The sequence below is a fragment of the Miniopterus natalensis genome, chromosome 5 (assembly GCF_054644295.1).
Source record: "Miniopterus natalensis isolate mMinNat1 chromosome 5, mMinNat1.hap1, whole genome shotgun sequence".
Classification (NCBI taxonomy): domain Eukaryota; kingdom Metazoa; phylum Chordata; class Mammalia; order Chiroptera; family Miniopteridae; genus Miniopterus; species Miniopterus natalensis.
Window position 1 is genome coordinate 25650324 of NC_142085.1, and position 12855 is coordinate 25663178.

Below are 12855 nucleotides of genomic sequence, written 5' to 3' on the forward strand. Positions count from 1 at the left end.
AATAAAATAGTCCTCCACAGCCATAAATGCATATGAAGTATATCATGGGTTACTACCTGATCAGATAAAGCTAAAAAAAAAGAATCCCAATCTAATGATGGTAACAGTAAAATTCCCAAAAAATCCCTACATTTTTTCCCAAATGAAATATTTGATTTCACACAATTTTTAAGCAAGATAATAATTTTATATAAAAATCTAGTAGAGTTCATTGAAAATGGTGTGATATGCCTGTGGATGGACACTTGAAATTAGGAAGGAAATAGCTGATCCCACTTTGATAAATGATCAGCACAGAGGAATTCAAAGAGGAAACAGTCGAGCTCTTTTCACAGCTGCAGATCAAGAACCCCAAAAGAAAAAACTAAAGAGGAAAACAGATGGAAAAGAAGAAACAAAAAAAAATTTTGAGAAACACAATTATACTATGGGTGGTTCTTTAGCCTGTAAGACTAAGTGAATTACTCTGAACACAATGAAGAAAATAAAAATGTCGTTGTATGCACACAATAATCAACTATTGGATAATAAAGACTATTGGGTAATAAAGGTGTAAAAATCCTTACAGTATTATCTACATATGTATAAAATACACTCATGCTCCCTTTATCTCATCCTGCCCCCCACATGAGGATAGCTAAAAGACTATAAATCATATCTCAAGTGTGTAACCTCTGGGTACATAACATTTTGGGTGGCAAAAAAGATCACTTTTTTGCTTCTTTGCATTTTCTGATTTTTCTAAAACAAACAAAATTTAGTAAGAAGAAAACTATTAATATTTATATTGTTTATTTAAGGAGCACTTAGATACTGCTTCGTAGGTGCAGGTACTATATTAAACCAGTTTCATAATTAGAATGCAATACTTCAATTATGTAAAATACATATATTTGGGTAAAGAATACCATGAATCAAGAACTTAAAAATGCAAAGTCTTTGGTAAGTTAGCCCCCACCCATACCTTTAGCTCTTCAATTTGCTGCTTTACAGTTTCAAGATCTGTTCCGATTGGAGACATTGAAGCTAATTTACCGCCTGCGATATCTACCCAGTCGAATATCGCCTGAAAAGCACATTAGTCCACGTGTTATTATAATAGTACATTTGAAACTGCTTCAACACCTGGCTGTTATAGAAAAGTACAATCATAAACCTGCAAAGATATTATGTAATGAGTCTATTTTACAAATAATAGAGATGGTTCATCTAAATAGGTAAAAGCAGCAATATACTGCAACACTTGTCCAAAACATGAAATAGATGTCACTTCCAGTTCTGTATCCAAGTTTGAAAAGGAAAGTCTATTTTGAACAGAATCTTAGAATACTGAGATCTTAAAATGCCCACTTGAAAAAGAGTTTTAGAAATTCAATCACAGGAAATAAAATTCTCTATGCTCTCTTATGTCCCCCTAAAAAGCAGAATGTATTAGATTAGTATTAAAATCCTGCATATATATATTTAATCATAATTAATGATTAATATTAAGACTATTATTCTGAATTAGAACATAGACCAAAACCTCTCATTTTTCTTTTTTTTTTTTAGGTAATAAAACACCCTAAAAAGGCTCAACTCCCATTTTTTTCAGGTACTGAATACACAAAATTATTTTGTACTTTAATGAAGTTGCCAGATCATATAGTGTGGAGGGAGAAAATCCTTGGAAAATATCTGGAAGTTTAAAGTTATCATTTATAAACCCTAAGAACTTAAGCAGCAGCCTGGGAAATAAAATTGATTTTACATTACAACCAACCTCGAAAACTCTGGAACTTCTGGAGCTCTTGACCTCTAGTTACAGCTATTTTATAAGTCAAGGGTCCCTTCATTCCCACAGATGATGCCACTAACCTATGATGGGCCTTCTTTTCACAGAAGTGGTAAAGAAACTGTGAATCACGGTGTCTAGCCTGTGGTCTCCTATGGTTAATGGCTCCTGAGGTCAAATGGCTTCAAGTGGTGACAGTGATACCTGTAGCCTGAAGGCACAACTCAACGACTTCCCAAAAATCATGACCTGGCCTCAGAGACTGAGAGCTGGAGCTTGATTTTGTTACTGGTCACTGATATCTAATCAAAAAATTATCACTTTGATTAAGAAAAGGAAGGGTGCAGAGGGGAATGTTATAAGGTCCTATTTGTAGTGAATTTTTTCATCTATTTCCAAAGTTCAACATGCTTTTCAGCTGGCATAAAGCCTGGCTTATGATATTTATTTTTACAAATATAGAAATGGAGTGGCATATAATAAAAAGGAAAAGATGTTCTCATCTGAGCTTTAAAAATAATATTCACTTGGTGTTATGGAAATACTTAGAAAGGTTTTTTCCATATGGTAGGAGGGATGAAAGATTAAACTCCTGCCAGCCTTAACATTAGAAAATGGAACAAAGTTAAGGAAGGTAGGGGAAGAAAGAGCCCTGAGTTGGCCTCAACTGACAAGATAATTTTAATATTAAAAAAAAACAACAACCCACACCCTTAAAAAATGGCTAATAAACTGAATGAGAACCCTGAAGGGAGGTGGAAAACAACTATTATAAGGGATTATATACCTGAAAAAGAAGAAAATACTTTTTACATAAAAGATTATGACCTAATAAAACAGAAATCTATTTTAGTTCATGGGGAACACTGGCTTCGAATCAAATTTCTTTACTTCTGACTTTAGTTAAACTTGGTGATATTTTTAGATAATGTTTACTCCTTTCATCTTACTCCACTCAACTGGAGCACAGAACTCAGACTCAGTTCCCTTTCAGTATCTGGTTCTGAGCCATTTAAGAAAAAAACTGTGTGAGAATATTTACTTTCACATAAAAAATTAAAAGACTTCTTTTTAAAAGGATATTTCAATGAATGTGTGTATAAAAATGTATTTAAATGTGTATATAAATCTACATATATTTCAAGGGTCAGAAATACCTCCTGAGGGCAAAACATGAAGTGAAGTAGGCGAGGAGACTGCACGCTCCCTTGCAGCCCTGGGGTGGTGCCCATGGGCAAAGGCGTAGCCATCAGTCAGCATGGCTCCCTCTCCCGGCAGACACCCTGCGGCCCCCTTACCTGCAGTCCATCCTGGTACTGAACGGCAGCCTGCATCGCCTCCTCCAGTCTGTCCACCCGGTCTTTCCAAGCTTTATTTAGAGAATCCCATGCTGAATTTAACTACAACATAAACATTAGAAACTCTTTTATTGTCCTAAGTTTTCAACTACTTCTATCCAATATGCTTTAGTTACCGAAACCTCTAAAAAGGGCATCCTGATTAAGAGTAGAAAATGTACCTCATCTATGCTCTTCTTGACGATGGGTTTATCGGGTTCTCCACATGCGGCGATGAGTTCGGAACCCAGGTTAATAACTATATCCAGCTCTTCCTGCAGTCCATCTATTTCTTCCCTTATGGCCTAGAATCAGAAATGGCAGCCTTAGAGTTTTAAGCAAAACCATGCTAAAACTAAAAAGATGCACACAGTGTTTATTCATGGTAGTTTTTTCTAGGAGGTGGGATTGTGATCAACTTCTTATTTTCTTTCTGTTTTCTAAGTTTCTGCAATAAATCTTTTCAACAAGAAAAGATTACAGAAGAATATTTTAAAAGAAAAAGAAAGCATCCTTTGTCTGAGTAACAAATGTCAAATGTTTATTAAAAAGCCAATATTTCAGGAATAATTCTATGTAACAAATACCAGGATACATCTTTTTTTAAAACACCAACACAATACTTTTAAAGCATAGAAAGACTTTTTTGTTTTTCAAACTGACTTGTTTGACAATACACATTTAAAACAGACATAAGTAAAACATGAGTTCAAAGACCTCACAAAAAATAATGTATTTGTTTAGAAGATTTAGAATAATCTAGCTCTGGATTTCTGTTTTTTACCCTAGGACATGTAAACTACAAAAAAAACCACCAAAAACAAAACAAAAAACAAAAACTGTGACAGAAATGGAGTATTCTACCTTTGCTTTTATCTTCTTGGTTAAATATATTTATTAATTCAAGAAGCCTTTACCAAGCATAAAGCAAGCCCTAAACCAGGATTGAGGACACAAAGAACAGTAGATATATGACTATTCCACTCATGGGACTTTGAGTCCATTAAAAGACACAAAGATATAATCAATGATAAGTCATACTATGAGTAGAGTCCTTTGCATGAGGAAATATGGGAACATAGACTAACTCTACTAAGTAAACAAGAAAGGATTTTACATGGAGGGTAACTATCCAACTGCACCTTGAAGTCTGAGTGGGATTTACCAGAGAGTGGTAAGAAGGACATTCTAAGGTGAGGAAATAAAATGTGCAAAGATACAGATGCTAGAAAGAGCACAGCAGTTTTGGGGAAAGCCACTCTGTGTGCCAGAAGAGAAGGAGCTTGGTTGGTAAAGGAGCAGCAGAATAAAATTGCTGTGGAAACAGAGGCACAGGCTGGCTGGGATGCGAAGGCCGAGACCCTGTCCGGGGAGTCTGGGCTTCATGCAGTAGGTAGTGGCTGCCTCGGTGGGTTTTAAGCATCGACACAGTAGGAGCAGATCTGGAGAGACGACTGGCAGGAAGGTCAGAGGCCTGGCAAGGAAAGAGACTCCCCAGGCAAGGATATCACTTTGGATTACTTTAGAAACCAAGAAACATAATGAGGCCCTGAAATAAGGCAGAAGCAGGTGGGATGGAGAGAAATCTTAAAATATATACTAAGTGAAACTTGTGGGTGTTCTAATCTCCTACTATATCACTACACGTTTCACTTTCAGAACCAAATATAAGTTTCAGTAAATTCCGAATATTTACCAAAGGAATCCACTTTACATTGTAGTACAACTTATTTCTTCACTTTAAATGGGACATTCTGCTTACCTCTGCTGCTTCTTGCTGTTGTTTTACTACCGAGGGATCAATTCCAGGATCCTCCAGATCCCGGATGAAATCTTGGGTATCTTTAGTGGTCACTACTAATGACATGTGATCACACCAGAACTTCTCTGCTAATTCCATTACATCCAGTAGTTTGGCTTCCCGTTCTTCCACCAGCGTGTGTATGTTCTCCCAAATAAAAACCATTTGGTCAAGCTTATCCTGAATGGCTACAGAGCAAAACAGTATCAAGAAGGCAGTCTGTTAGCCCCATTTCAGCAATAAAGCGCCTATGGTGATTCAATATGGTATCTAAAACTGGACCAAATGTTGGCTGATCCCAGGCTAGTGGGTACCACTGGGCCCAATGTCCGATTCCAGACAAATGTAAGATCTGAGGATGTCCAGCTCCTCCAAACCAATGATCTTCCTGATGAAAGTGGATGCTCGAAGGCAAGGGAGCTCACAGGAGACCTGAGTCTATCAAGTTTCCTGGTTTCACCAAGGTTCTTTAATTCCCAGAAAACTGAAATAACCACCTCAGTATATTATTATTATTATTATTTTTTTTAGTATATTCTTTATGCTCTCCAAATCAAGAGTAAAGACGTCTGTTCATGCCCAGGAATATAACAATGCAGGATATGTATTCTGGGCTTGTTCCCAGAGTACCTGTAACATGGACTTCCACTAACCTGTGCGCATGGTTTTCTTTTGAGCCCAGCTCATATCTTTAAGAACGGCTGGCTGTGGTCATGGTTACCACCTCTGTGGCTATGTGGGATAGAGTGTCCATTATGTAAGGTAGTGTAGTTAGTAATGAGGAAAAGAATCCCTAGGTTTAGTCTTACTGGTGTCATGCTTTAACCAGCTGGTTTAAAAGGTCCGGAGAATGCATGGTTTTTGTATAATGGCAGACTCTGTATTTTAACCGGTAATTTTACAAACACAGGAAGACATTAAGAAGGGATTAATGTACACAGCCCTTCAGCCCCAAACACGTCATATTTGTAATACCTTTTCTAAAATCTGGCACCCAGATATGCGATTGAACTGTCAGTAAACAGTATGAACATTTAGAATTGTTTTAAGAGTCAAGTTCAATTGTTGCCTTATCCTGAAATTATTACCTTTGGCAGATATGTCCTTATCGGTGCCCCCAGACCGAGCAATCATTTCCTCTCCCCTCTGTTTCAGGGTTTCGTACAATGGCTGCAGCTTCTCCATGTCCACCGAGACGTTCTTGTTCTCGCTGATCTGCTCCCTGATCTTCTCCACCTCGGCGGAGATGGAGGGCGGCTGCCTCAGGCGCTCCACGATGCGGTCCAGGCTCTCAAGGATCTGGTCAATCTTGTCGTGGAACTAATGGCAAAATAAAGGGATCACGTATGGTGAGATAATCTGTGATACCAACTATGAAAATTTAAATTAAAAAAACATCTATTTAATGTCCCAATCAAGAACTAAATCTTAGCCCTTTTGCTGACATATCCATCCAAAGAATTATTTCCAGCTGGTGTCTCAAGACATCCTAAAGTCACGAATCACATGGTCCTCTCTGCACCACGCTGCTTAGCAGACTGGACTGCTTCTCCCAGGTAACTGAGTGTACTCATTAAGAAATGGTACAGTTTAATGTATAAGTGGCCCCCTAACAGGAGCATCTCATCTACTGCTTCACCCTGCTTTCTTAATTCAAATTTATTTTTTAAAGTAAGTTCAATATTCTGGATGTTTATCAAAACTGATTGTTTTATTCACTTTTACTGATTATTTTGCATCCTAAAAAAAGTTATATAACTAAATGTGAAATCCATGGGCAGTTCTGATTAAAGGATTTTCCTAAGTTACAAGTTTCCTGAACTGAAAAATGTTAAAACCTCCCTGATGCTATAATGAAAGCTCGTACTGAATTCATGATCAAACACAGAATCAGATTAATGAAAGGATTTTAAACTTTTGTTTGCAAAGGTACCACAGACAGTGAAGTTATAAAAACTTGTTCATTCATAGATTCTACACTATCTGTAACATTAAAGGGATCATCATTCATATACTCTAATATCAGTATATCTAGTAAGAAAAACAAAATCTTGAAAACAGAAATCACAGGTAATTTCAAATGCAACTTCTTAAAAAAAGATATCACCAAAAACAGAGAAAAAATCATGTTCCATCTTTATATTTTTTCCATCTTCTTCAGCCTCTCATTTATTCTTTCTTATTGCCATCTTGGGAGTCTTTTATTTATAATGATAATGACACTTTCTTTTATCTCCCCCACTGGCAAATACTGCATTTTATTCTGGATGAACACTTACTTAAATATTTGGGCAATGTGGACACCTGTATGTTTCTCAAGTCGTTGGACATTATTTTTTATTGTATCTACAAGCAGGCGGAGAAATGTAAGGACTGGACTCAAGCAAACATCACCTCTGAGAGACAAAGATATCAATACTCAGAGAGAATGCAGTGAACTGATTTGAGGTGAAATGCAACCAGGAGATCCAGGAAAGCGTCTTTCCGTGCTCTGCTGTTTGGAAGAACCCAATTGTATTTCTGGTGTGGACGATTACCTGAGTTGACTGAGAAATGGCTTCATCCAGGGCCACCGCTCGCTTTTTGACGTCTTCTTTAATTTGACTGTAAAGGGTGTCAGCTGCCACATACTTCTCTTGGATAGAAAAGCCTTCCTCTGGGCTCAATTCCAGTAACTGTGGGCCAGTCTTATTCATCTTATCTATATGAGGCTTGTGTTCGGCTATCAACTCTCGCAGTTGCTATAACAAACCAAACAGCTTCTCAGTATCTCAGGGTCGCACCTCCACATTACAGCTGTCTACAACCCCACTGCATCCAGCTGGCAAGAAACTCCAAACAAACACCCTCCCCTCCCAAGGCATTTAATACATGACTGCTCGTACGACTCCGTGCCAGACAGAGATGCCCCTGACACAAAGATTAAACAACAGTCTGGTCGTGTCAAAGTCCCTTTAAGGATACATACAAAACATCGGTTGAGCGAAATAACAAATTCTAGGTCATTATGCATTGCAGAGCATCACATATTTTGCCAAGAGTATTAGCCAAGGGTCACATTACATAAAAGGATTCTGAACTTACTATATGTCCCCAACCTACAGAGACTAAACCATAACATAATCATGATATAAAATTTATTTAAAAGAAAAGGAGGGAAAAAAGAAAGAAAAGAATCGAGGAAAAAACGAAGGAAGAAAGGGAGGGAGGAAGGGGTGAAGGGGAGGAGGAAAGAAGGTAGGGAAAGGAAAGAACCTCCGCAGAAGGTAGCCACAATGCTGAGAGAGAGAAAACACTATACATAAGGCTACACTGGGTGATGTAAACCCACAGGGCACTGTAATGATATGTAAACCAGTATAAAAAATGTATACATATACATTATACACATGTATTAACCTAGTCTATGTACCTACATGATATATGACATATACATCTGTGATATATGATATATACATATATTTATATGAATGAACGATTTGTAGTTATCTTAAAAATGTTAAAAGACTGCAAGGGTAATCAATCTATCAAATACACAACTCTATACGGAGCATTATTTGTAAGGTGTATTTAAGGGAAAATATGTGATTTACGAATACACTGAACAATATCTAATCAATAGACACAATGACATTTACATTAATGAGTGTGAAAGCTAAGTGAAGCCATATTCTTCTTCTTCAGAAGAATAAATCTGGAATATCTACACTCCATGGAACACAGGACCTCAACTGAGCAGTATTTCATGGGCCTAATCCAAAACCACTCTCAGGGGGAAGACCAGTCACTGCCTGCAGGTTTCTCTGAGGCTGGCAGTGAGGAGTGTTCCATTTATTCCACATTATTCGTCTGGTTCCCTAGTCAGCAGCACCTTGTCCTCAACAGAAGGTATTCTCCAAACTGTTTGCTACCTAGCCCCAAATAAAAGCTTCTCTGAGAGAGGTTATATTCGGGGAAGATAGTCTAGAGAAAAGCTACCAATCTTTTTCCACAAATATTTTAATTTCTATCATTCATCAAGAAGAATCACCAGGATGACCACATACCATTTTTTATTAAAAGTGCCCACTAAAATCAGTCAAGAAATTATTTTGAAAATTGAGGAAATTTCTTCATTAAATCATTAACAATCTCCAATGTAATATACTTATTTTTGAAGTTTTTCTGAAGGCGGTCTCGAAACTCTTTTGGAAAAGTGCTAAATAAACACAAATTCAATTTTTACAAAAGGAGGGGGGTCTAATCTAACACCTTGCACATAAGAATGTGGGAGGGTCATGTTTTCAGTCTAGCTCTCGAGTGGTCCAGGCTGCAATTTTCTTATTTTTGTTTCATATTATTAGATCATATCTTCATGCTGCTTTATAGAAGAGAGGTGGTGATGGTAATAATTGGCTAACATACAATCTCACGGAAAAGTAATGTGTTCACACGTTTTGGTTTCAATATTGTATAAGGCATGTTTGTAAAACAAGCTTACACTTTGAATCAACAGACTCCCAAGTAAAGTGAGAGATCTAGGAGTTCTTGAGTTGCCTAGAGTCTAAGTAGGTCTCATCTGTGTAGCTCTACTGTGAGACACCTTTGCTTGGGAAGTAGTGAGATGAGCCTTTGTAAGGCCATTTCATGACAGAGAAGAGAACACCTACTAGGTGCCTACCTGGGTGTATGTCTGTACATGGGGAAAGAGCCCGATAGGAGATGTCTTTGCTTCATATCTGAAGCTTCTCCATATCTCATATTACCGTAAGAGTTTAGTCTTAAGTATGCTGGAGATACCTAATGTAACTTCAAGATATCTACCCATTTGGTAACATGGCTCTTGGAGCCATTTTTCATTCCTGCCTAGAATGAATTAGAAGGTATTTCCGAAAACAGCTGAAGAGGATATTGTGAAGCTACAGAAGGACAGCCATTCTAGAAGGTGGCAAATATCCTAGACAATTTAGTTTGACCAATTTGTAGACTTGACTACAAAGTTTTGCAGTTCCCTTTGTACATAAAAATTATAAATGTGTCTTAAAAGTTGAAAAATTATGCAAAAATATTAACTGAATTTTGAAAATTTCAATTCAAAAATAATGATGTTATGCTAGTAATGTAACTACTCAAATCTCATCTCAGAATAGAAGAAATCCATAAAACATTTTACATTATAAATTATCCAATGGGTGGGAATCAGGATTTCTGCCACAAATAAACCTTTGCACTAAAATTCAATAGAATTCTACACAGTTTTTAAGTCTTTCTCCTGCTGAAGGATTTAGATAGAACTCATAAAATTTCCATTTTGTATAAAATAGTGTGTTCTCTAAAGCTCTCTTCTAAATAAATACTTTAGTTAGATATTTTTCAATGCCAATACATTGAAAAAGTAAACAAACAAGATTAGTATGTCAGATGCTTCAAACAATAATGTAATATACCCTGAATTAAACTTTACACACACACACACACACACACACACACACACACACACACACACACACACACGCCAATTAGTCTCAGAGTACATCTTGTACAGATCTGGGAGAGCAACAAGGTTCACAAGTACATAAATAGCAAGAACTCCAGATTTTTTTTTATAGTTCTTAACCCTCTCCCACTCAAATTTTTACAAAATTTTAAGTTACCATTTAAGTGACTGCTGGATTGAGGGCTTCATAATGCCATTTTATGTATGTTTAAAACATGTTACATTTGTAGATGTAAATATACTCTCTAGTTTACTCCTGTATGCTTACAGGAGCAGACAACTTCAAAAGAGTTCCATGTACATAAGGTGGAAAAAAAGGAGAAACCATTTGTCTTCATACTTCAGCATATTTTCTTTCACAGAATTAGCTTCGTGATATTGCTATTCTGACCTATCCGTTACATCGTACATGTTCTCCGAGCTCAATGGCCTTGGTCTGTGTGATGTCACTTCCATATATTTCTACTCTTGGCTTACGTTCTAAATGGCTCTCACCACTTCATATAAAGTATACAACTTAGTCAATATGAGCAAATTAAAAGCAATTCACCCAACTGCACAAATTAAAAGTACTTCAAAAGCTTATTTCTCTAACGTTGTAAATGGAAATTGTTTTGGTACCCAAACAGTTTCTACTGCGTACTGTCCTCTAAAGGCTGTGATGTAATTAATGACATACACAACGTGGTCCTTCCACTTGAGCCTTCTCACTGTAAGCCTGGATAACAGGTAAGCAGCTGCGAGGTAAGGAAACTGTGCAGACCAGAACATAAGATTGCTAAAATATCCTAATCATGAGGGGAGTCTCACTATATTTAAAAGGCGACATAAAAATCACGACTCCCTTTTCATGGGGAACACAACCCTCTTTTTCCCGCCGAGCTTACCCGATGGTCCTCCTGTTGCTGCCTCAGAGTCTCATATTCAAGGGCTGGGGCAGGGAGCTGAGAGATGATTCTTTGTGTTTCTGTCAGCCACGGCCAAAGTTCTTCATAGGTTTCCCAGAACTGGTTAACCAGGGACTGTGCCCGTTCTAGCTGTAGATATCTCTCTGAGTTTATCTGGCAGATGGTGTCATAATTCTTCAATACCTTGTCCAGTTTTTTCTGAAAATTAAGATGAAATGTGTTTAACTGGTGAGGCAGGCCAGGTCGCACATGTACTCAAGTATGTCTGGCCCAGCCATTAGACTCCTAGTGCCAAGTAGATACTCAATCATGTATGTTAAGGGAATAAATCAATGAAAGCTACTTATATTTTAACTGTTTCTATGTATAAAAACATTCATTTTAAATTTAAAAAAAAAGGCCTTCCAGGCTCATCCTCCATGTTGTTGCATATGGTGGGATTTCCTTCATTTTTAAGGCTAAATAAATAATATTCCACTCTATTAAATGGTCTTATCACAATAAAAATAGTTATGTATATACATATGTAAACAATGGCAAAAATGTGGAACATCTTAAAAGTATGAGAATTGGAGATCAGGCTGATATATTATGATATATTCATACGGTGGAATTCTACACAATCATAAAAAGTCATGGAATTTAATGACATAACTTCTCAAAAAATATATTAAGTGACAAATACCAAAATATAAATAAATACATGCATAAGGCCTTAAATTTTTATGAGTAAGACACTGAGCTCTCCAAACATAATAAGCAAAATTCTCCAGCCATTCTTACAGTGTCTTCTGGGTTTGAAAACAAGTCTCCTGAGTCTAGCAACATTTACATTACTTTTTCAAAAAAATAAGAACTACCTTTCACTAATGAAATTGTAAGAGGAATAAATGTAGAACATGATGCTATCCACCGATTTTATGGGGTGGTCATAGTGATCTAGATTCTGTTATAAATTCACATCAGAAACGAATAGCAGAAGATAAAGCACAACGGCAATCTAATAAACCACAGAATGACAGAAATTATTCCATGATGGCCTGCACTTTTCATGTCAGAATCTTTACAAAAATAATAAAGGAAAGATTAAATTATAAACAAGTAAACTGCCACTGCAGAGGATAAATAAAAGAGAAAGTATCAATCTGTAGTGTACCCTGGATTACTTTGTCTATGTTATACCTTAATAGCAATGTATACTCTTTAAAATGTGATCTTAGGCGTAGGCATTTGTATAGTTTTGTTTTTGCTATGGAATACTTTCCTACTAGAAGCGTTAATTTCTTTAGGCTGTTCAGATGTCAGAATGTGAACTTAACAAAATATTTTTACTGTGGCTGGTTTTCTATCAATTTAAAGAATCATTAAAACTACATAAACGGGATGCTTCCTTAACTGCTCAGCTCATTTTTCTCCAGTACAGCTTACCCCAACTTTGTACAGAATGCATTTCAGCATTAGAAAGAACCACATATTTTGGTTTTCCTTTCAGCTCCAGAGGCCCAAATGTTTCTGAATCACGTAAACAACAGTTGACACATATAATAACAATTTATAAC

General features: G+C 36.7%; 1 protein-coding gene across 5 annotated transcripts in view; it reads right to left on the reverse strand.

Annotated features, from left to right (window-relative positions):
* The window catches only part of DST (dystonin), a 399279-nt gene that overhangs the window by 41157 nt on the left and 345267 nt on the right, over nucleotides 1-12855 (reverse strand). For all 5 annotated transcript variants that reach the window (XM_087817457.1, XM_087817456.1, XM_087817454.1 and 2 more), the window contains 7 exons: nucleotides 11276-11494; nucleotides 7450-7653; nucleotides 6001-6232; nucleotides 4874-5100; nucleotides 3294-3416; nucleotides 3073-3174; nucleotides 965-1066 (listed from right to left, as the gene is read on the reverse strand). In XM_087817457.1, coding sequence (XP_087673583.1) covers nucleotides 965-1066; nucleotides 3073-3174; nucleotides 3294-3416; nucleotides 4874-5100; nucleotides 6001-6232; nucleotides 7450-7653; nucleotides 11276-11494 — 1209 coding nt within the window. The remainder of the gene's footprint in view (nucleotides 1-964; nucleotides 1067-3072; nucleotides 3175-3293; nucleotides 3417-4873; nucleotides 5101-6000; nucleotides 6233-7449; nucleotides 7654-11275; nucleotides 11495-12855) is intronic.